Source organism: Crassostrea angulata, chromosome 4, assembly GCF_025612915.1.
Source record: "Crassostrea angulata isolate pt1a10 chromosome 4, ASM2561291v2, whole genome shotgun sequence".
In the NCBI taxonomy this organism is placed as follows: Eukaryota; Metazoa; Mollusca; class Bivalvia; order Ostreida; family Ostreidae; genus Magallana; species Magallana angulata.
In genome coordinates this window covers 22,466,435-22,490,033 of record NC_069114.1, presented here as the reverse complement: position 1 = coordinate 22,490,033, position 23,599 = coordinate 22,466,435, and the positions used below count along the sequence as shown (strand labels likewise).

General features: G+C 31.8%; 1 protein-coding gene across 4 annotated transcripts in view; it reads left to right on the top strand.

Moving 5' to 3' along the window:
- LOC128181249 (uncharacterized) overlaps positions 1–16,290 on the top strand; it is a 29,603-nt gene extending 13,313 nt beyond the window's left edge. Inside the window, exons 2-6 of one of the 4 annotated variants that reach the window (XM_052849578.1) lie at positions 1,742–1,925; positions 6,174–6,441; positions 13,441–13,554; positions 14,465–14,502; positions 15,737–15,874. In XM_052849578.1, coding sequence (XP_052705538.1) covers positions 1,806–1,925; positions 6,174–6,441; positions 13,441–13,554; positions 14,465–14,502; positions 15,737–15,856 — 660 coding nt within the window. In that variant the 5' untranslated portion in view covers positions 1,742–1,805 and the 3' untranslated portion in view covers positions 15,857–15,874. Of the gene's footprint in view, positions 1–1,741; positions 1,926–6,173; positions 6,442–13,440; positions 13,555–14,464; positions 14,503–15,736 lie in introns of all 4 variants that reach the window. The other 3 variants (XM_052849575.1, XM_052849576.1, XM_052849577.1) reach the window with 3 other exon arrangements.
- The last annotated feature ends 7,309 nt before the right edge of the window (positions 16,291–23,599 follow it).

Below are 23,599 nucleotides of genomic sequence, written 5' to 3'. Positions count from 1 at the left end.
ATGGCAACATGGAGAGAGAGAGAGAGAGAGAGAGAGAGAGAGAGAGAGAGAGAGAGAGAGAGAGAGAGAGAGAGAGAGAGAGAGAGAGAGATGTTCAATTACAGTATAGCAATTTTGATTTTAGACCACTCATCACAATGTTAGTTCCACCCTTTATGCATATTAATTTTTTATGAATATTATCTTTAACCAAGGACAAACAGAGCAGTAAGAGTAAGAAACGACGAGTTATTTTATTGCAATGCAGTTAAAAACCATTATGACAATAAATTTCTATTTGAAATTGACAAAACCCTATAAAAATGACGAAGTAAAATTGAGCGAAAAATAAACGTATCAATGGTCACTGAACAAGTATCTGTGAGCCAATGCTCACTAGTGATACCCCCGCTCTGATGTGAATATGCAAAATAAGCAAAGTCGACATCTAACAGAAAGCTGGCATCCGATTGGTACAGAAATATATCCCACAATATGGCATGCCTAAACAAATACTGTGTTAAAATTTCAAGCATCTGCGATAAATAGCTGCTGAGAAATCTTTGAGGAAAATTGTTTGAAAACTTTTGCTAAAAATAAACAAAGTCGTCATTTAACAGGAAGTTGAAGTCTGATTGGTACAGAAATACATCCCACAATATGGCATGCCTATACAAATACTGTGTAAAAATTTCAATCATCTGCGATAAACAGTTACTGAGAAATCTTTGACAAAAATTTGTTTAAAAATTTTGGCAAAAAATAAACAAAGTCGTCATTTAACAGGAAGTTGACGTCCGATTGATACAAAAATATATCCCACAATATGGCATGCCCAAACAAATACTGTGTAAAAATTTCAAGCATTTGCGATAAACAGTTCCTGAGAATTCTTTGACGGAAATTTGTTCGAAAATTTTTGCTAAAAATAAACAAAGTCGTCATTTAACAGGAAGTTGACACCTGATAGGTACAGAAATATATCCCACGATATGGCATGCCTATATAAATATTGTGTGAAAATTTCAAGCATCTGCGATAAATAGTTGCTGAGAAATCTTTGACGAAAATTTGTTTGAAAATTTTGGTTAAAAAATAAGCAAAGTCGTCATTTAACAGGAAGTTGACGTCCGATTGATACAAAAATATATCCCACAATATGGCATGCCTAAGCAAATAGTGTGTTAAAATTTCAAGCATCTGCGATAAATAGTTGCTGAGAATTCTTTGACGAAAATTTGTTTGAAAATTTTGGCAAAAAATAAACAAAGTCGTCATTTCACAGGAAGTTGACGTCTGATTGGTACAAAAATATATCCCACGATATGGCATGCCTATACAAATACTGTGTAAAAATTTCAAGCATCTGCGATAAATAGTTGCTGAGAAATCTTTGACGAAAATTTGTTTGAAAATTTTGGTTAAAAAATAAGCAAAGTCGTCATTTAACAGGAAGTTGACGTCCGATTGGTACAAAAATATATCCCACGATATGGCATGCCTTAACAAACACTGTGTTAAAATTTCAAGCATCTGCGATAAATAGTTGTTGAGATAAATGCGACAGAAAGTTTTGTTACGGACGGACAGACAGACGGACAGACGGACGGACAGACAGACAGACGCACAAGGGTAAAACAGTATACCCCCTCTCCTTCGGAGCGGGGGTATAAAAATGGCCCAAATACAGCGTTAAGCGCAGTCATCCTTTTAAAAAACAATAAAAAGCAAAAGGACTTATGATCTTTTTTCTTTATTTTAGAAACTACTTGTACATTTCCGTACGACTAATAATGCCATTCCAATCGATCAAAAAATAGACCAGAATGTCAATTGAAGATGACTATCGCAGACGTGTAATACAGGAAAACTTGGTGAAACTTGTTGACCGTTTGTCACCTGATGAATTATTGCCCCACCTTTCATGCCTATCAAGGCAATCACAAGTACGTATCCGTCTCGAACACTTTTTGTATAATTTATCATAAGAAAGTAATTTTGAGATCCCTTTATTTAAAAGAAATAAAACAATTAAATTCTACATTTGACATACAGCGAAACTTATTTGTAACAAATGCTCTTCCTTAAAATGAATTTAAAGAAATGATTTAATCGCCCAATATTGTAATATACAGTATATCTTGAAAATGAATTTACTTTTACTTTGATGATGTTAACAAGAATTTGTGATAATTATTTATGTAACTATGTTTTAAGAGATCGATAGGTGGCTATAATTTCATTCAAACTAATAAAGTCAGAAGGCATTAAAAACTTTTTTAGAGACTTCTGAGATATATTTATGACTGCACTGAAAAACTATCCTGCTTTTTTTACCTTTAAAATTGTACAGTTTTTACCGGATGAGCATGACCTTTAAAATAATCCATTTCTTTTTTAATATGTGGTCCCTTGAATCATAGAAACTAATGCATTAATTAAGTTTTGCAACAAGATATAAAAATGGTTTGAAATACAGAATCTCCAAGAGAATAAAGACGAGTTTAACTTTGTATTTGAATAATGCACAAATCAATGTGTTCCCCATTTCTTCATAATATGGCAATGCTCATACAATTACCGTTATAAAAATACTTACAGTAACGAACTCGATTCTAAATGATTATACTAAAATGTTAAACTTCAAAACGTGTTGCTGAAAATATATTAAAATTTACCATCAAAATTAGTGCAACCAACTCGTTATTTTCTTCTTTGTGTGGTGTGTTTTACAGCCATGATGATTCAAACAACAATTATTTTTTTGTGGCCCATTTGACGCTTGCGTCAATATTTTTTCTTGTAAAAATTTATAATACACCCCTTTTCGGCAATCTTTGTTTGTTATAATACACCCCTTTCCGTCAATCATCGGCAGTTTTAATGTAGAAATCGGTATGCATCATTCACTTACCCATGCCCGAGTATGACGCATGTGTACGAGGTAAAAGTCGTTGGATTGAGGTTTTGGCTCGATTTTTGCTATTTATAGTGAATAATAAAATCATGCATATTCATGAATTAAGTCGTAAATCAATTGACCAGCTTAATATAGTAGTAAACAATAAACACGTTGTCAACACACACCCGTAAACAAAATCCTCACGTGACAAACCAGAACCCATTCATACATTCATTCATTCACCTCTAATACACACTCGATTTGCAATGCGCGCCAAAAGTAAATACGCAAAATATAAAACTTTTAGATATCAACTGCGACAATAACAATAACATGTAGCTTTTATACAGTTTTGTTACAATACTAAGGTTAAAAAAAGGAGAATGGGAAAAATTAAACATAAAATAGGTAATTACACCCACACGCAAGCAAAAATTACAACTGTATAAGTTTCGATTTGCTCATCCTTGAATGAGTTTTCTCATTATTATTGAAATCAGTTTTGTTTTATAGGTTAAGATTTTGTTTAGAAACATATTGGTCTCAGACTTCGTCTAAAATATACATGTGGTACTTCGTCAGACGATGTGAGGATAAATATAGACTTAATTGAGCAATGTTAACTTAAGAGGTTTATGAATTAAATTTAACGTCAGAGATGGGGGTCAACTACAATAGAAAGTAATTAATTAAATTACTATTACTTGCTTCAATCCTTCAATTTAATTACCGTTACAATTACTTTGCAGGTGCAATTTATTAAATAACAATTTTTTTGCAGATGTAATTTATAATATAACAATTTTTTTTCAGACGTTATTACATGTAATTAAATTACAAATTACATTTGTCATCAAAATTTCTTAAACCCATGAATTAGCTAAAACACATAAACATTTAAGGATGTATGTCAATAATGTGAATAAAAGTTCATCATGATCAAAAATTTATAGCTGCTGTTAATATGTCCTTCAAAAGCGTATAATCCTGGTGTGTGCCATTTGTGTTGTCTTGCTCCCATTTTACCCATAACAAATGTCTTTTTAGCAGGATTTTCTGATAATGTTCTGGGGACCGAACCCCTTTATTATTATCGGGACCATATAACGAAATTCTGGTGGTTGAGTAGTGTTTAGAACACCGAAGCATATCTTTTAGCTTGCCTGAGCTGAAAGCTCAAGTGAGATTTTCTGACCACAATTTGTCCGTCGCCCGTCCGTCCGTCCGTCCGTCTGCCCGTCCGTCTGTAAATTTTTTACATTTTCAACGTCTTCTTTTAAACCACTTGGCCAATTTCAAACAAAGTTGGCACAAAGCATCCTTATGGGAAGGCAAACATAAATTGTAGAAATAAAAGCAAAGTTTTTATTCAAAGGGAAAAAACTCGAAATTGTAAAAAAAAAAAAAAAAAAAAGTGTGTGTGTGTGCATTTTTACAAATCTTCTTCTCAAGGACTACTTTGTCAATTTCAATGTAATTTAGCAGAAATCATCCTTATAAAAAGGTAAATATAAATTGCAAAAATTAAGGGCTTATTCTGTTCCCAATTTTAGCTTTTTACGAAAATAATAATAAAGGGGATTCAATCAGTTTATAAGTTTAAGGTCTTTATTCCATATCTCGAAAACGAGGCCCTTTGTTCGGAGCAGCCATTTTGGATACATGGTAAAAGGGTCAATCTGGCAAAGATAAATTAGTTTGTTTTGCAAGAGTTAACCTGTGAAAATAATCTTTGAAACTTGCAAGATATATTGGTGCCGATTTTGCAAAGTAAATTGAGGTTCACTATTTCAATGCGTAGTCATTTTCTCTTGTTACGGTGGTTTTAGCTTGTTTTGATATCGTTTCATTTTCATTTTGCTTTTTAACTCGGGGAACAATCGCCTGTATTTTGGATGTTTTTACGTATCGAATCAAACATATACTTCGATTAATCAGACAGCTGACTGTTTATCTGCGCAAAATGAGCATAATCTGATACATTAACAACATACTAAAATACAAATCATTCTATTGGTAATTCGGTATGCGTTATAGTTTATTTTTACAATTAATGCAATATGTTTAATGAAGATGCCAGCTTGAGTCGATTCAGCCTAAACAGACACCCCTCATGATCCCTAATTTGAGGAGCCAGTCCATTTTTCTTGATATCCAATGAAAGGACTTTTAATTCTAAACACATTTTGTTCATTGAGTGTTTAGAAATTGATACCGTTTATAATATATTTGAAAAAGAACGTTTTAAGAACTGACCCCATTTCTCCTTGTCAGGGCCATTTAGCAAAATTTTGAAGGTTGAATATTGTTTAAAACGTCATATTAGGCATCTTCTTTCCTATATTCCTTATATTTGTACTTTTTGAGATACAAGTAATAATAATAATTTTTTACCTCTGGCCCCTTAAGACTCCTAATTACGTAACAAATAAGAAAATTTGTATAATTTTTAGTATAATAACTGTATGATAAACATTTTTGCTTTTATAACATATCACAAAATAATTCTAAGTTAAGTTCTATCAAAGAAAGACTAAAGAGCTTCTTTTTCCCTTATTTGAGAGACCAGTCCCTATTTTTCTTAATAACCATTTTGTTGAGCAAGTGAGTTTTTTCCCGTTCTTTATGTATCTTGAAGAGAACGTATTAGAGGTCGATCCCTTATCTCCTTATTAGGGTCATTTAACAAAGTTTTGAGGGTTGAATATTGTTAAAACATCATTTACCGTGGACGCGCGGTAAAAACTCCTAGCACGTCATGAGCGCTCGGCGGAGACTCAGCGAGAGCGCAGTTTATCGCCAAGTAGAACTCCGTGGAAACGCAGTTACACGCCGTGGGAGCTCCGTAAGAACGCCTTGGTCGCCGTCGTCAGGACGCCGTGACATCTCCACTTTTAAAATTTTATTAGGCATTTTAATGGATATTAATAAACGGATAAAGTACAAATTTATACATATACCAGGAAAGTTATATTATTGTTCAAACGGGGGTCGAACGGTTAAAGGGAAGGGGTAGATAGTTGTATACCCTTAGTTTTAATAACATCCAATAGAGTTACCATTAAAAGAGGAGGAATTTGACCTGTGACGTAGAAGATCATGAAAGCAATTGCAATAGACAGTCCCGCCTAAAAACGAAATAGTTTTTTTATTTCAATGAAAACTAGGCTATTCCATACGTTTGATTATAATCGTTGTTAAAATAACTAAACTAATATTTAAATACAGCAGCTATTTTGATGATTTTTTTTACATTTTAAAACTAATGATATTAATTGGTTTTTATTTGTAGCAAAAGATAAGATGTCGGTTGGCACAAGAGGGTCAACAAGCAGCGACCGTTTTATTATTAGACGACTTGCCCAGAAAAGATAATTGGTGGGAGCAGTTAATGTCAGCTTTATGTCATCCTGCTGTTGGTCAAGTGGATATGGCAGAGTTACTACAAACGCAAGAAGACATTTTTCGTGGAATTAACACGAAATCTGAAAAATTAGAGTTAATCGCCGAAGTTCATAAAGGAGCACCACAGAATGAGAAGATGCCTCCATATAAAACGAGTACGCAATGTTTCTTTTTGTACTTTAATACTTTAGAATTTTAGTCTGTGTTGAACTAATGGGATAGCAACGATTAAACGGTTACCCGATTTTTTGGTACGAAATATGTTAGAATCTTATTGTATGAAAAGACTGTAAATCGTCATTCTGTAATTGAGTATTATTCAGTATTTATTCCTGTTTTTATCAGACTACTGTAGAGATCAGTGATTCTCGAACATGAATAATCTAATTATGATATCATCAGTGCACTACGCTTTAACTATATAGTATACCCGCTATCCATTTACACGTGCGACTAGATAATCTAAAAAAACCTAAAAGCTAAAAGTCTACACGAAAGAAATTAACTAAAGAAATATTTGTATATTTTGATATATTTACATTATCCAGTGTCTCTGTCTGTGATAACACTACGTATCGATTTTGTTCTATATAACCCATAATACAAATGACGCAAAATTGAGGCGCCGGCGGGGTTTGCTTATTTATATTTAAAGATTTAATCGTACGATGGCCTAAAATTATATAAATATAAGTAATAAGGAATCATTCTTTGAATATTATGAGGTGATAATTTCGGTCGGGGCGTGATCAAATCTATCATAAAGCCCTTCGGGCTTTATTGGATTTGATCACGCCCTGACCAAAATTATCACCTCATAATACTCAAAGAATGATTCCTTATTCCTTATATAATTTCTTACGTTTTTAGTTTATAAAAACAAGTTGAGAGAAAAAGTTCTTAATGATATTTTAATGTATGTATAAATAATTTCAATATAACATATACGGTCGCATGTTAAGTTCGTTCCTAAGACATCGATATACCTGTCTTAATGACATAACTGTAGAACTTCATAAGATAAGACAAGAATAGTGAAACGGATAGGTAATGAATTTAGGAAAAAGTGTGTGGTCATCCCTGCTTGCGTTTACGTTGGTACCTGCCGAGTTGCGTAGGTGTGCGGTCATCCCTGCCTGCGTAACGGTGAGTCCCTATATGTGTGCAGGCGCGGTAATTGAAGTCCGCACTGTATATTATAAATATAAATTTATATCATATATATAAATTTATATCATAGATATTGGCAGTAATCAGAGCTATCTGATTCTATCTTGGATATGGGCCCAAGGGGGAACACAGGCAGTGAATCCCTTGCACGTTACAGTATTACTTGATAAAGCTACCTTCTTTATATTTACGAACCAGCTTTTGACTTCCTATAAGCAGACGTTAGATTTCAGCTTGAATTCAGTCTGATGTAAATAAGGAAAATGACTCGGGTTGAAACTTGATCCGGGGCTTATTTTCAACGTTGAATTTTGATCCCAGGTGCTTTTTTAGCGTTGAAAGTTGAGACAAAACGTCGTGAAATGTACACGCTGGGTCATTTTTCAACGGCTTGAAAAACATTCTTGCTTTTAATGACCTCAAGGCGTTTGAAATTGAATTTCAAAATGTATCCAAAAAGAGAGTTCTGCACCGCCTTGGACTGGAATTTGCTCTACGCGACTTTAAATAATGTATAGATCTACATTTGTACTTGAAAATTGTAAAAAAAAAAAATTATTCCATTATATTGTACAATTCTTATCCCGAAATTGCTGTTATTTTTACGTCAATTCGTCCAATTACGATCACTTATGATTAAGAACTCGATATTCTTTACTTAAAGTTTGTTTATACAACTTAAAGGAAAACAATTTGATTTGAGTAAGAGTGTCGGGCTAGCAATTATATTTTGGGGCACAGAATTTATTCCAATTCCTTGTTGGGGTGGGGTTCCAGACCAAGTCCCCGTGAAAAGTTAATCTATAAAGCATTTACTAAAAAAAAATATTGGACCCAGTGTGGCAACGCACTTTGAAAAAATTACGCACTTTGAAAAACTTTTTTCAAAGTGCGTTAAATTTTAGACAAAATCAACGCACTTTGAAAAATTTTTTCAAAGTGCGTTAAATTTTGGACCAAGTTAACCCACTTTGAAAATTTTTTTCAAAGTGCGTCATAAAGGTACATCAACATTTTTTAGTATCGAGACACTTAACGCACTTTGAAAAAATATGTATAAATCACATATTTTGTAATTAAATTCCTAATTTGTTGATAGTATGATGATTTGTTAACGCTAATGAATCTAATTAACCTTCTTTAAAATCGGGGATAGGGGTGGGAGTGGAAGGGGGGGGGGGGGTAACCAAAGATACAGGTCAATTACCTGTGCTTCATTTCATTGATTACAGGAAGGTCCCCCACCCCTCTTTTTTCTTCCAAAACATGTTCAATTTGATATTCAGCAACTTAGAGTAAATGTAAAAATCGAAAAAAGAAATACGCTTCGTTGTAAATTAAGTACAGTGATATTATTGGTAATCATTTCTTGGTATGTTAAAGAATCTATAAGCGTTTCAACATAGACCCTCTTTTCAAATTCTAATCAAATAAATCACTTCATTAAAAAAAACTCCATGTACATTGACAAACATTAAATTATCATAAACTTAAACACTGATCCTCCAATAGATCATGTTGTTTTTGATAACCATAACTAACTTATCCTTTTTTTAATCATGTTTGTCTATAAGCACATGCAATTGCAGACAGTTGAAATATATTATACATTATCTCCATTATAAATAAATAAATTAAATAATTTTCGTTTCTGGCACAGCACAATGTTCCAGATAATTAGAAGGTTTGCTGCATACACAAAAAGGAAAATGCAGTTGCTAAGCGATGCAGTTATTGTCATATTTGGATAATTCAAATCTCCCTAATTGTTCTATGTAAATTGTCAAGCTGCGTAAGCTAATGAGAAAAGGAAAAACTTCTAATCTAGAAACTGTTAATCAAGTTAGCTGAGAATGCAGTGGATTCTTTCTAAAATATATCCCATTAAGCTACACAAGGTTAAAACAATTATTTATTGTATCTAAAATTAAATATTATTTCGACTAAACCCTGAACAATTTTTTTTTTCAAAGTGCGTTAGTATCGACGATATCAACGCACTTTGAAAAAAAATATTTTTTTTCAAAGTGCGTTGACTTGGTCCAAAAATTAACGCACTTTGAAAAAAAATTTCAAAGTGCGTAAATTTTCAAAATGCGTTGTAACACCCCAGCCCCCACCCCAACGCTGCAAACACAATTATTACTCTGAAACTGAATTGTACTTCCGGTACTGGCTGAATTAAATAGGGTCAAATTGTATGGGAACCGCTCTTTTGAAAATTTTGTTCAATTTGAATAGATTTAATTTGAGATTGTTATAGATAAGTTTAGAAATCTTCGATTTTAAACTTTTAATGTAACAGGTTATCGATTTAAAATTTACAAGCTGCTATGAGCACTTAACTTTGATTTTTCTCTCCAATTAACTATGCAATTTAGTTTGTAACAAATAAAAAAAAAAGGAAATAACAAAAAAAAAACGGAGATGCTTTCATGTGACAAAATGTTAATCCTCTTGAAACTAGTCATTGATACATATGTATCTTCTTTACTTAATCTCCAAGCAAGTTAAATAATTGTTGGACATTAGAAGTGTGAAATTATCGTAACAGCTATATGTGTGAATGTTTACTTTTCTGGCATGCCATTACTATCCCTTTGTCATAAAAAGCAATGCCTGTCAAAAACAATAATTGTAAGGGAGAATGTTTTAAGATCGGGAAGAGAACGGCTGGGCTAACTGTGCTGGAACCCCGCACGTTAGCGTAGTGTTTTATTGGGCTAACTGTGCTGGAACCCCGCACGTTAGTGGAGTGTGTGTGATATCGGGCTAGCTGTGCTGGATTTCCGCACGTTAGTGTCGATTTTGTGTACAGAATTATATCGGACTGTCCGTGCTGGAATCTCCGCACGTTATTAAGTTGTTCTCTCGGAACTCCGAGAATCGGTTTTCATTGGAATCCCATGTACCGTTTATTTACCAACTTAAATACAACTTGTTGAACTTTTGTTTCGTATTGGAGTTTTTATTCAGCGTAAACTTGAGCGAACTTTCCCCTGAATTCACCATATGGATTTTAAGAACTTTTACATTACAATTTACAGTTTACAATACAAATCAAATACATGATACGTTCATGAAAGTTGGGTAGTATTTTTAGTAGAAAGCCGATTGGCATGCTACCGGGCTAACCGCAACTTCACGGAACATTCGCGATAGGAACTTTACATTTAAAATTCATTGGTGAAAAAGATACAAATATATATGTATATCATTCATGTAGATATATTTCTCTTAGTTTGGGATACATAAATATTAAAAATTAATTTTCCCCTTTATTTAGTTTTCCATTAATTATGAATACATATATCATATATTTTATATAGGCCTATAATGAAATTTATATGTATTTATCATTCCAAAACAATTTTCTTCAATTCAGAAATTGAAAAGTCCCCTGAAATTATGTTTTGGGGAAAGACTAAACAATTTGCAATAGTAATACATGTATTTTTGAATGGTATAAAGTGTTTTAACACATGTTTATCTCAATATACGGTGGATATCACTCATGAGATAAATTTTAGATATTACTTTGTGTGTTCTTACGCCACGTGACGTCATAATTAAACATAACGTAGCTTCAGGCGGATGATTGACGTAGAATGAAAAAAAAAACCAACAATTCAGTTTAAAATTTTTCATCTATAAATGCGAAGCATTGATAGCTGTTTTATTTTTTTCATGAATTGATAAAAATATGCTCAAAAATGTCTGTGTTTTAATCTTTAAGGAACTTTTTGTTTTCGTGCGTAAAGTTGTTGACGTCTTGTAGTAAATGCGTTGTGCGGCTCACAATTATAATTTTAATAAAACAGATTGAGGTTTAACAAAAGACGTGGTAAAACTTTTCATAAAAAGGATCTCTCATGATCTGAATGATATATGATTTTTATCCAACGAGTTGTGTATTTTCTATCCCCGAACCATGGCAATCGCAAATCATGAGAGATCCTTTATTTATGTGTCTGAAGGAAATATTCATTATTTGACAAACAATTTTCTGTCAATTTGTTAATAGTTAACTTTTTAAAAAAATATTCTACAAAAACACGAAAAAACATTTTAATTCAGGAACGAATTCAATATTTTATTTGCTTTATACGATATATAGAGGATATCTATATTTTGTGATTTAATATTTGTTTTATCCAACGAGTTGAAGTGGTGTATATATTTGCGAGGCTTGCCGAGCGAATATAACCATTTCAACGAGTTGGATAAAGCAAATATAAAATCACACAATTATAGATGTTCTATTTATCTCATACAATTTGATTTATATTATGAAGCTTTTGAGACAGCCCCTTATATGACCATCGAATTGATTATATTTCAAAGGTTAAAAAAACGATGATGCAACGTTTTGTTATGCGGTTATTGTGACCTTGGCCTTCGGCCTTGGGCAACAGTTTGCGAGCCAGCCGACAGATCAACTGTTGCCCTCTACCCCAGTCAACAACTGTATACTGTTTTAATGTAAAGTTTCACTGAAATAAAGCTTGAAATAATGTTTTAGCTCTAAACATTGTTTGTTAGAGCTTAATCACCTGATTAAATGGAAATACTGATCAGAAGACTTGAATTAATAAGTTTGTTTACATACACAAAGTTGCAAATGCTCGTTAGTTTGAATTTACTCGAACGATCGAGGAACAGTTGTTGATGTTTTATAAAACAAATACTAGCCTAACAATTCGGAATTGAAAATATTGAATATGGATGCTTACTGGTGGTGGAAAACATTCTTAAGAAGTATTGTTTCGGTAAGTTCCTGTATATAAACACAACCAAAGCGTTTTTTTTTTCATTGCGTCGTCAGAATGAACTCCTTGAAAGCTTACGTGATTTGCAGTTTCATAAACTACACAGTGGCGTCGGAAGCAAATTGAAAGTTGAGGGGGGAGGCTAAACTTATCAAAATCTTGACAAGCAAAAGAAAAGGTCATTGGTTATGGTTATGTATAACTTTGCAATAAAAGGGGGGCCTTATATAGCTCCCCCCTCCTTATAGCACCCCAACCCCCAGTCCCGACGCATATGCTACACAGTTATGTGTTTTCCTTCATTTTTGTAATTTAAATCTTTGACAAAATCCATATTATTTATCAATTTTTGGTAGTGAATATAGTTTTGTTAAAAGTACTAGGAAATCTTCGAAAATAGGTCACTGAAGCGTTGAAGCGAGGGACTGTGTCAAAAATAGTTCGGATATATATATACCACACTATATACAACCCGTGTGATAAACCTTTGCTTTATCAAAAGGGTGATGCTATTATATAATATCAAATACTTCCGGTCCGAACTATTTTTGTTGATAAGCCGAGATGGATGTCACGTGACCCATTTAAGGCGGGGTAATTCAAATCTTCTGTATTTTTTTTTTACCGTGCCGGTAAATATTTTTTTTTAAAAATATGTTTGATTTCTAGTATCTTTTTTTTGCGATTGACTTATAAAACGTAATTTGTGTGAAAGTCCTATCTTTAAGTAAAGAAATGAAGCGAATGAATAGATTTTATTATTGTTATTCACTAAAAATACGCCACGTATTTCTTTAGAAATACCTATAGCATCACTATCATTTTTTACTCTGTGATAAGTGTATGTTTTGAGGCCTTCTATTGTAATTCTATGATAAATTCTGGGTGTATAGAGTCACATTAAAAGCACATGGCAATAACGTTCTGCTTCTTATCGCAATATGTCAAGTAAAACGTTTAATGGACTGCGTTGGTAGTATAGACAAGTTGATGTATGAATCTTCCTATTACTATAGACAGGGCGTATTTTCTGTAGATTTTGTTTATCGGTCTATAGTTACTTTCGTACACTGTCAACTTCTATTCTTTATCTTCCAAGATATTTTATAAAACCCTGTAAGAGTGAATGCACTATGGATGTTTGGACCTGTATTAACCTATATAAAGGATCTGCTATGTAATAATTTTCACTTGAACTTTTTTTTCAAATAAAAGGAAAAGTGGAAATAAACTGGTCTACTCCTCTCCAAAAATTACCATTTTCTGTCGTCAAAGTTTTACAGAGATTAGATGTTGACTCAAAATGGAAAGATTTGGCTGCACAAACAGGTACTCTTTTACAAAGTTGAGTTAGTTATTTTTAAAGTACATGTATCACTCTTACTTATATTTACTGACATTTTCATCAAACACATCAAAGTTGCTTCAAAATTATGGAACAACTCAAAATTATTATCTCTTTTAAGAAAATGTGAATGGAAGTTAAACACAAAAACTTACTGTTTCACGATATTAATTTTGCTTGTGTAAGTGAATGGGTTTTAATATAAAAATGTTAACTACATTTTCTTGTCTTATTTGGACGGAATACTGAGTATGCAAATATATTTGCGTTGTCTCAACGATGTAAAAACATTGATTTAAATTTTGTGAAATCGACGTTAAAGATTTACGTTAAAACCATGATAACAATTGTTTAACGACGTCTTTACCCAATATCAACGTTGAAGCATCGTTGAAAGGCTGCTTGGTAAAAGTACATGTTGTCAATGCAAAACTATCATATTTTATATGCAATATTTTGTAAATACGGTTAATTGAATCTTAGAAAGGTTTTATCAAATGATTAACCGTTATAATTTCTAAAAAAAAAAAAAAAAAGTAATAAGAAAATTATCGCCTTTTGAAATTAACACTGATGTCTACGGGAGACATATCTTCTAAGTACAATTTTTTTTTAGCAAATCTCTTTTTAAAAAAAATGGGATAAGCCTTTTCTTTTCATACCCCCGCAAACAAAGTTTGGGGATATATAGGAATCACCTTGTCCGTCAGTCAGTCTGTCTGTCTGTGCAATCGTATCCAGTCCATATCTTTTATAGGAAATTCCTACTTCACACAAAAATTGCTTATGACCAGAGGGTGTGTCATGATTTTGACCTAAGGTCATTTGGGCAAGTTCAAGGTCACTTGAAGGAAAAAGTTAGTAATTAGTTTATGGTCTTTATTTTTCTTATAGAGTTCCTACTCCACACAGAGATTGCATATGACCTGAGGGTGAGAAATGATTTTAACTGATTAAATAAACAAGTCATGTAGTCAAGTTCAAGGTAATTTGGAGGAAAATTCCATAATTCGTGTCCAATCAATATCTTTCTTAAGGAGAAACAGTAGAGTCTTTACTTTACAAAAAAATTGCTTATAACCTAAGGTTGTTTCATGATCATGACATCGGGTCATTTGGGCAAGTTCAAGGTCACTGAGAGGAAAAGTTCATAATTCGTGTCCAATCTATTTCTATCTTATTTAGAAACATTGGGAGTTTCTACTTCACACAATATTGTGCAAGTTAAGGTTAGACGACACGTTCCTCAATTTATGATAACTTTTTCCAGGAATTTGTTAATGGTTTACTACTACTTTGACAGCTTTCATGCAAAAAATTAGGGTACCTGACCTGGCATTTCTGCAAAATACTATAGTATGCAATTTCCTATATAATCTTCTTGAAAATACACTTGAATTGCTGATATGAAAATAAATACATCTACAGCACAGCGAAATTCAGTAAATTAGAACTATATCTCCGCCGGGGCGGGGATTTGAACTCACGACCTCTAGAACATATACGCTTTTGGCAGTGAGTGACCACGGTTCTAACCACTCGACCATGTACACATATAACCAAATTTAAGTAAATTTTGATCATTTTTAAAGTAATTATAAAATTAATATTTCTTATTGGAACTCTTTATTACGAGGAGATACAAAAAAGATTCTCGAGGAACGTGTCGTCTGACCTTAAAGGTCATTGTCAAATAATACATAATTCCTTATTAGACTATATTTTGTAATGGTAAATGTTAGAAGCAAAAACATGACACAGAGATTGCCTGAGACTAGAAAATATATCCAGACCCTGAGTTTTGTGCAAGTATAAGGTCAAAGAGAAATGATGCACCCATTGTTTTCCAATAGAGAAATACTCGAGTTATTATATTTTCTTAGCGGTGGGGGTGGGGGGGGGGGGAGCGGTAACAAGCTTTTGAACAGTACCTCCAGTTTAAAATACAAGATTAAAATTTATAACTTGTACATGTATATCTTGTAAAAATAATTTATTCTTAATTATAAAAGGCAGAAAACTCATTGAATAAGTTTAAAGTGCAAAAAGTTCATACTGTGGTTTATGCTACTCTTATAATTCTTTATAAAATATTCTATAAAATTGTTCGATTGACATCAATTATATATGAACTTCCTTTATTTCAAATTTGCGTCTTATTTACAGGTTATACAGTGGAACAGGTGGACAGTTTGGAAGCATATACAGACAAAGACGGAGGCCACGTTCAAAAACTATACAGAGATCTTCAGACAAGATACAATTTCACGTTATGTCAACTTGTAGATGCTCTGCAGAATATTGAAAGATTAGATATTTTAGATGAGCTTAGTCATATTGAAGAATTTAAACATTTAGAATGGTCTAAAGGAATGACTCCTGAGAGTTCATTTGAAAACCAAATCTTGCAGCCTTCAATTGATAATCAGATTAAAACGGCGCTACCGCAAAACATACGGTTAATAAAGAGAGATGAAAACAAATCGGACTGCACATACCAGAAGGCAGAGTGTAAAAGTGATGTTTCAAACAGAGAAGTTTCGAACAAGAAATTATGTACATCTAACGATGAAAGTAATTCTGAGAGTTCAGTGAAAAGAATTGTGACAGCTTTAGGAGTGATAGCTGTATCTTCTTTTATTTTTCATCGCTGCGTTTTCAGATAGAAAAAAATGTTTGTTAATATAATCCTCAGAAATAAAGACAAGTATTCAAGGTTATTTTCCATGGGTTTTTTCAAATTGAAACATGAATTCCAGTGCTTTAGACTACAAATTTATTATGATTTTTTAAATATGTAATACAGTATAACGTACTCGTTGTTTCTGTTTTTGTTTAAATAGTTGTAACTTTAAACGTTTTTGTCTTCTCCATACCTCCAGGTTTTTTTTTACATTTTGAACACAATCAGAACCACTATGCCATTTTAAAAAAACTTTTGGAACAAAGAACAAAGAACAAAGAAACCAAATGTGTTTGAATAAATTGCCAGACCAGAATATTTTTTTTTTAAATGTTTTAATGAATCTCTATGAAGAAAAGCAATATGTAACACCAATTTTTGTTGATAATAAGCAGAGTAGACTTAACAAACCCATTTCAGAATAGTTCTAAAATGTTCATGAAAAATAGGGGTATGTTTATTAGGCAATTTCCGGTTGCAGAAAAAGATATTAAAAAACAGTTACAAAAACAATTACTATAACTGTCAAAACGTTACACAGAAGGAAAGTCCATTTTCCTTCTATGTAAAAATTACCATGATAATGATAACTAAAGTGACATTTACTTGGAAGTTTGAGCCCATCCCCTGCAAGTCAGTGCAACCCGTGCACTCGATGTACATGTACAAGTAGCATTAATAGAATCACTCAAGAAAAAAAAATCAAATTCAACATCATAATTACAAATTAAAAGACTAATGAAAGATATGAAAATCTTTAATTCTCTTAAGATAATTTTAAAAAGAACTACATGTATGTGTAGGATAAAGAAAAAAAATCAAATTCAACATCATAATTACCAATTAAAAGAATAATGAAAGATATAAAAATCTTTACATCTCTTAAGATAATTTTAAAAAGAACTACATGTATGTGTAGGATAAAGTGTTTTATCCCCCCAAATTCAGAATTATAAATAGAGCTTTAGAAATTTGCTAAAGAATAGGTTATATATATCTACATGTAGTTCAGGTTTATAAAGATAAATTGTCTAATCGAGGTCATAAAAAATATGAAATGTTAATAATATGCTCAGTTCACAAAAAGTACGTATTTTATAAAAAAAAAAAAAATTGGGTATTTCCTGTCATTTTTGGGAGTTGATTTTAATCAACTCACCTATGCAGATACTCAGAACAAACCAAAAGTGAAACAGTGTTTGGACCTCAGCACAAATCATTGCTGCTGACAAGACTTCGTTCTTGAAAATTATTGATAAATTCGATGTAATGTATGCTAAAGCATTGTTTTTAAGGAAACTTATTTACAAATACCTTAAAAATAGTCAGATTTTAAATGGTACAAACAAATTAAATAATTTTTTGTAGTCGTATGTATTCCTACGCCAGAGTTTAATATAGTCTCGTTCAAATTGACGCTCGGCTGTCTCCGTAAATCCTTGTCGGAGATTTACGGTGTCAGCCGAGCGTTTGGTTGAACGAGACTAGAGTTTAATATTAAAGGGGCATGGTCGCGATTTTGGTCAAAAATTATTTTTTCGAATTTTATTTTTACAATGGTTCAGTAAAGCATTTTAAATAGGCAACCAAAATTTGAGAGTCATTTGATGAGTTACAAGCGAGTTACAAAGCTTACAATTCTTCGTTATGTAAACAAAGCGTTTGTTTAGATTTCGAATGTTTAAGTGAAAATTCCAGTTTTAGACCTAAAATAAATGTGTTAATCGTTAGAAACTGTTTATTTATGCTTTAAATGAATAATAAGATAGACAAACCAGCTTTAAAACGATTTTTTACTAGTATATTGAACTTATGTAAACAAAAACAGGGCACGAGCCTTGTTTACATGACGAAGAATTGTGAGCCCTGTATTTTGCTTAAAACTCAAGTGACTGACACCCAAATTTCATTTGATCATTAGAAATGCATTCCTAAAGCATTGCAAATAATAAAAATAGAAAAATAAAATTTGACCAAAATCGTGACCATGCTCCTTTAATTGGATCCATACAATTTTCGAGAAATATTTTTATTACTGATACATAGTTTGATTGAATTAATTTTATCTTTAAATATAATTTAACATGATTCATATGGGGGTTTCTCGACATTCTTCTCCAAAAAGTCCAACAGTTCATATTATAAAAATGTGCGTAATTCAAATTAGAAATTACATGTTATTACATGTACTTGTCATGCAAAATAACATATATATCATTGATTTTAAAATAAATAAACATGGACAAAATCAACTCCTGTCAGTTCTTTAGTACTTTGTGTTGTAATAGGAAACATCGAGCTCCTGCTTGCTCCAACACTATTTTTTAATATGATATGCAAAATGATATGAACAATAAGATATGTAAAAATGGTTTTGGAGCAACAGTGCGCTCTATATCTCCTACTCTTGAATGTGACGTCATAGAAACATGAGGAATGATCGATCTTGAAAACCTTTTGATTTCTGTAGCAAGCATATTCATTTTTATGTTTTATCAAAACATATTTATGATATGATGTTTTTCTCAAATTTATAAAACACGGAGGAAGAAATTAGACCTTATTGTATATAGTTTTTTGATCAGCTAAACAATGCATTTAAAAGTAGTTAATGATACAACCCTAGTAGTTAATTAAAACGGTTATAAACGTTCATAAATACATTCACACATAGTTTGTGTCAATAGGTCGCGTAAATGTGTATTTTCTTAAGAAATGGAGGGATCGAAATACCATTTTAATAAATGCATTTTCTTTTTTAAATTAAATCTTTTTCTGAAAAATAAAATTAAACAAAATACGAAATTAAATATAAAATACGAGTATTAAATGTGCATAACAACTTTGTGTTTGTTGCTCAAATATCTTTATAAATAATTAAAACCATTTCATTCATTTATTTAGATAAAGTCAAATTTTACAGAAATTGTTTGTATGTTATTTATTTTGTCCAAACAATAGTAGTAATAACACAATAACAGTACTGGTACTGTACCAGTTATCGGCCAAGACCAGTTATCGGCTAAACTGAGAGTTCGGGTTTAAAGCACGTAACAATCCAAGAATTTTTAATTCAGTCGTCTTTTTCAAATAAAGAAAAGTAAATTTGCTTGAACACTTTCATGAATATGTTTTATATATGAGCTTAAACGATCATTGTTTACCGCTGAGTTTACATCTTTGCACTTTCAGCAGTGAGGGAAGTGACGTAATAAGTTAAAAATAGAATATTACCTCTTTGTGATACGTTATTATATCCCTTCTTTGATTTCACATATAAAATCAATACATTTAACATGTATGAACAAAAGGAATTCACAAATTTCCGACAGATTCATAGCCCAATTGAACGCCTGATTGCATAATTATGCTTTGAATAGGAATCGATTTGGTGTTACCGTCTGATAATAAACGAATAATTTTATGAGTTTTGACCTCGACTACTTTAGTCTGACCCCACAAGGGGCATAATTCAAACTATATTTAGCAGAGTATAAAATCGACATGAACGCGGACTTTACTATGTTATTATCACGAAGCCGATAACTGGTACAGTAGATCGTAAAAACTCGGCAAAATCGGGGCGCGCTAAAAAGCACAAAAAAAGATGTTTTGGGTTCTAAATAATGATATAAACTAACAGATTGATAAATAAGGAGTTCACTTTTTAAAGTATGTCAAGTTTTATCCAAAAATATCAAGAAATGAGGAATTACGAAAGGAAAACGTTAAATTTTAGCCGATAACTGGTACAGTGCCAGTAGTCGTTGAGACTATTAGAGCACTCGGACCAGGCTTGGGGTAATGCTAAATGTAATAGTAATGCATTACAGGTTTTCAAAGTAATGCTTGTAATGTGTAATGCCATAAAATTAGCATTATAAGTAATGGTAATGTAATGTATTACTAAGTACTTTCCAAAATCTAGTGTAATGCTGGCATTACATGGCATTACTTTGAATTACTATGCTCTTCTATGCATGGTTTTTTTTTTTAATTGTGATGAATTGAATAACTGAAATCGAATTTGATTATAATTGTTTTAAAGAAGAAAAATAGTTCTTGAGATAAAAGTATTTTAGCTGTATTATTAAAAAAATCACAAATCCATTCTTAAATTGTCAATATAACTAGCTACAACAACATAATTTCATTACATTTTAAGAGTGTTGTTATTAATAATTTTATCTCACTTGAAAAATTTACTCCAATTACCGTAGTTGTACATTCAATGAATTCTTTACTGTGAAGAATGTGTCACCAACACACAATGCCCCCGGGATAATCTAAGTATCAAAAAGTATTAAAAAGATGCTAAATACCTTCTCTTAAATGTGTTCCATTAGATTAGAGAACAGACATACACCCTTAAAAGCAAAAACAAAATGCACTGAAAGGAATGCAATGTCCAACCATGACCTCTTAAAGCTTAAACATTACTTTCAGCATTATAACCCATTAAAAAATAATCTCTCTCTCCCTCCCTCTCTCTCTCTCTCTCTCTCTCTCTCTCTCTCTCTCTCTCTCTCTCTCTCTCTCTCTCTCTCTCCATGTACTTGGTATAAATACCTACAAAAGGTGTGACCTAAATTCCTCCCGCCTCCTCCCCATACGCTGGAATCGACTCCCCAAAACATTTTGTCGACTCCCCCGCGTTAGAGGTTGTATACGGTGCAATTGTGAATGTAAATGTTGACACATTAAACATGCATCGATTTATCTTTTTTATGAAACATCTTGATATTGCTTGCTCCCACTCCCCGCAGTGTTTCGGAGAAGGCAACTTTTAATCCTTTGATAAACCTAACGTCAGGCAACAAAATTGTAGTGCCGAGAATCAAACGCATAATACGCAATACATGAGATCTACATGTATAACCGTCATTACAGCAAAGAGTGGTTTTTAAAAAAATTTCTACGCAAACATGAACGAGCTTTTAACAACGAGGGTATATATATGTGTATTTGATGTAATTCTTAAGGCATGGAGAAGAATCTGTGATCGAATTTAATTGTAAATGCTTGGTATATTTTCTTGGAAAATAAAGCAGTAAACATCTTTATTTACAACTTACAGAGTTTACTTAAATTAATAGTCAACCATTAACAAGAAGACTGATGTTAACCACCAGCCATTGGTGACTCGAAATGAAACAAAAGAAAAATATATAATACTTTAAAAATAAGAAATGATTCGATGCAATTTTAATCAAAGTCGATTAAAGTGCTTAATATTACATTTTAGTCTTAATTCGATGCAGTAAATATGAGATACCTGACAAAACTATAGTTCGATTAGTTCTTTCAATACAATGTGTATATTATCTTAAAAAATATTAATTATTTTATTAAGCTATTTTAAATTTTAAAAAAAATGTACATATGTATTTATAAAAGAGAACAAATAAAGCTTTATATCAAATTTTGCAAGAAATTAATAGAGTTATCTTGCCTTGCTTATTCGTATTTAATAATTATTGTAAAATGATGTAATTTTAAAGAAGTTCAGAAATTAAAAACGTTAAACAGGTTTTTTTTATTCATTTAAAACAAATCTTTAAAGTTTTTAAAATAAATACCAGACTTGTTAAAAGTAATACTGAAGTGTGGTATGTGTACAATATTTTTGAATAAATGCCAGATGGTGTTACTGAATCAATGGTAAACTGAACAGGTAAAACTATATGAAAGTAACTTATCAGTAGGTTTTGTTTTTAATAAATGTCCTAAGGGAGAAAGTGTCTGTCTGGCCTCTGGGAATGGGATGGGGGCAGTTTTTTTTTAATAAAAAAATTTGTATACCAGGCACCTTTTGTTTATCTATGAAAACATATAAACATAGAACAATTATTTGCCATGTATTCTTTGTTGTAAGATTTCAGGTAGGAAAGTGGTGGTCATTATTATATTTGAGACTTTATTTTACTCCAGAATGAAACTTAGTTATATGCATATAATTTGAAAAATCTAAAAAAAAAAAAAAAAAAAAAAAAAAAAAAAAAGCTATGTTTAGGCTGTGATAGTCAGGTGACCGTTTAGGCTTGTTGGCCTCTATTTAAATATATATTTATAATACAATTATATACACATGTTTACATGAGCGACCTTTATCCTAAATGAACAGTCTTTCGAAAACATTAAATATATTCTTATGATTAGGTCTCGACTGAACTCATCAACCCTTAAAATATGCGACTATTTTTTTCAAGTGAATTTTCGCAAATAATCGCTGTTTTGTCTGATACATGTATTTATATTAAAAAAAATATGTTTATAATAAGAATATTGGTACATGTATATACGGTTACCTTATTTATTTACTAGTTTTGTTGTTGTTGTTGGGTTTTTTTCTGAATTGATGGGTGTGAATTTTGTATTGACACTCCCCAGTAAATTGAAATTGTCATATTGTAAATTTTCTTGTTAGGTGTGATTACCTAATTTACATTATGACATATTGTGAACTTTGTTGTTACATCCGCCAATACATCAAAACTGCAATGTTTATAATTTTGTATTTACGCACATCTAGTAAATGTACAGCTAAATTAACAATTTATCATATTTTAATTCTCTTACATACACCAACCAAGAAAATTCATTATTTGACAATAATGGAAGCAGAAAAATACATTTTAACATGATCATCAGTTTAGATTTAACAATCGTAAATAGTATCATAATTGACCGTAAATGCAGAGTATATATTGATCTTTTTACAACCAAATGTATCTACAGTGTATATGATATCAATCAGAATTTTATTAAAAAGTAAGTAAAATCAACAGGTACCACGCATAGTGCTGCTCAAACACGCCACCTGTTTATTTTTGTACATCGCTAGTTTTATGTTGATGTCTGTTCTTTTTGCATTTAAGTCTGTTGGTTTTATTTTATTTTCTTATTAATTTGAAAACTGGTATTTTCAGTATCCTCTATATTTTTCAGAGGAAATGTGCTATTATATAATAAGAATGCTCGTATCAAAATATTTACAATTAACAAGTTTGAACAAATCGTAATTTTTCTAGGAATAAATCATTCTGCACAATGAAATATACATATATATTGCTACGTAATTTTTGTACAGAATGCCGACACTGTAAATTTGCTTCAATTTATGTTCTTATGGCTTATCTCACAAAATCTTCACAACAGAAGTTTATCAACCGTAAATGATTTTATCACTGAAGTGAGATATTACAAACTTGTAGCTCGTTTTGCCTTAAGGGGAGAGGATCATGATCAGGTGTAAAGGTACATGTATGTGGCGATTTTTCAGAGTTTAAAGCCGAAAGCTTAAGTGAGCTATTCTGATCACAATTTGTATGTTGTCCGTCTGTCTG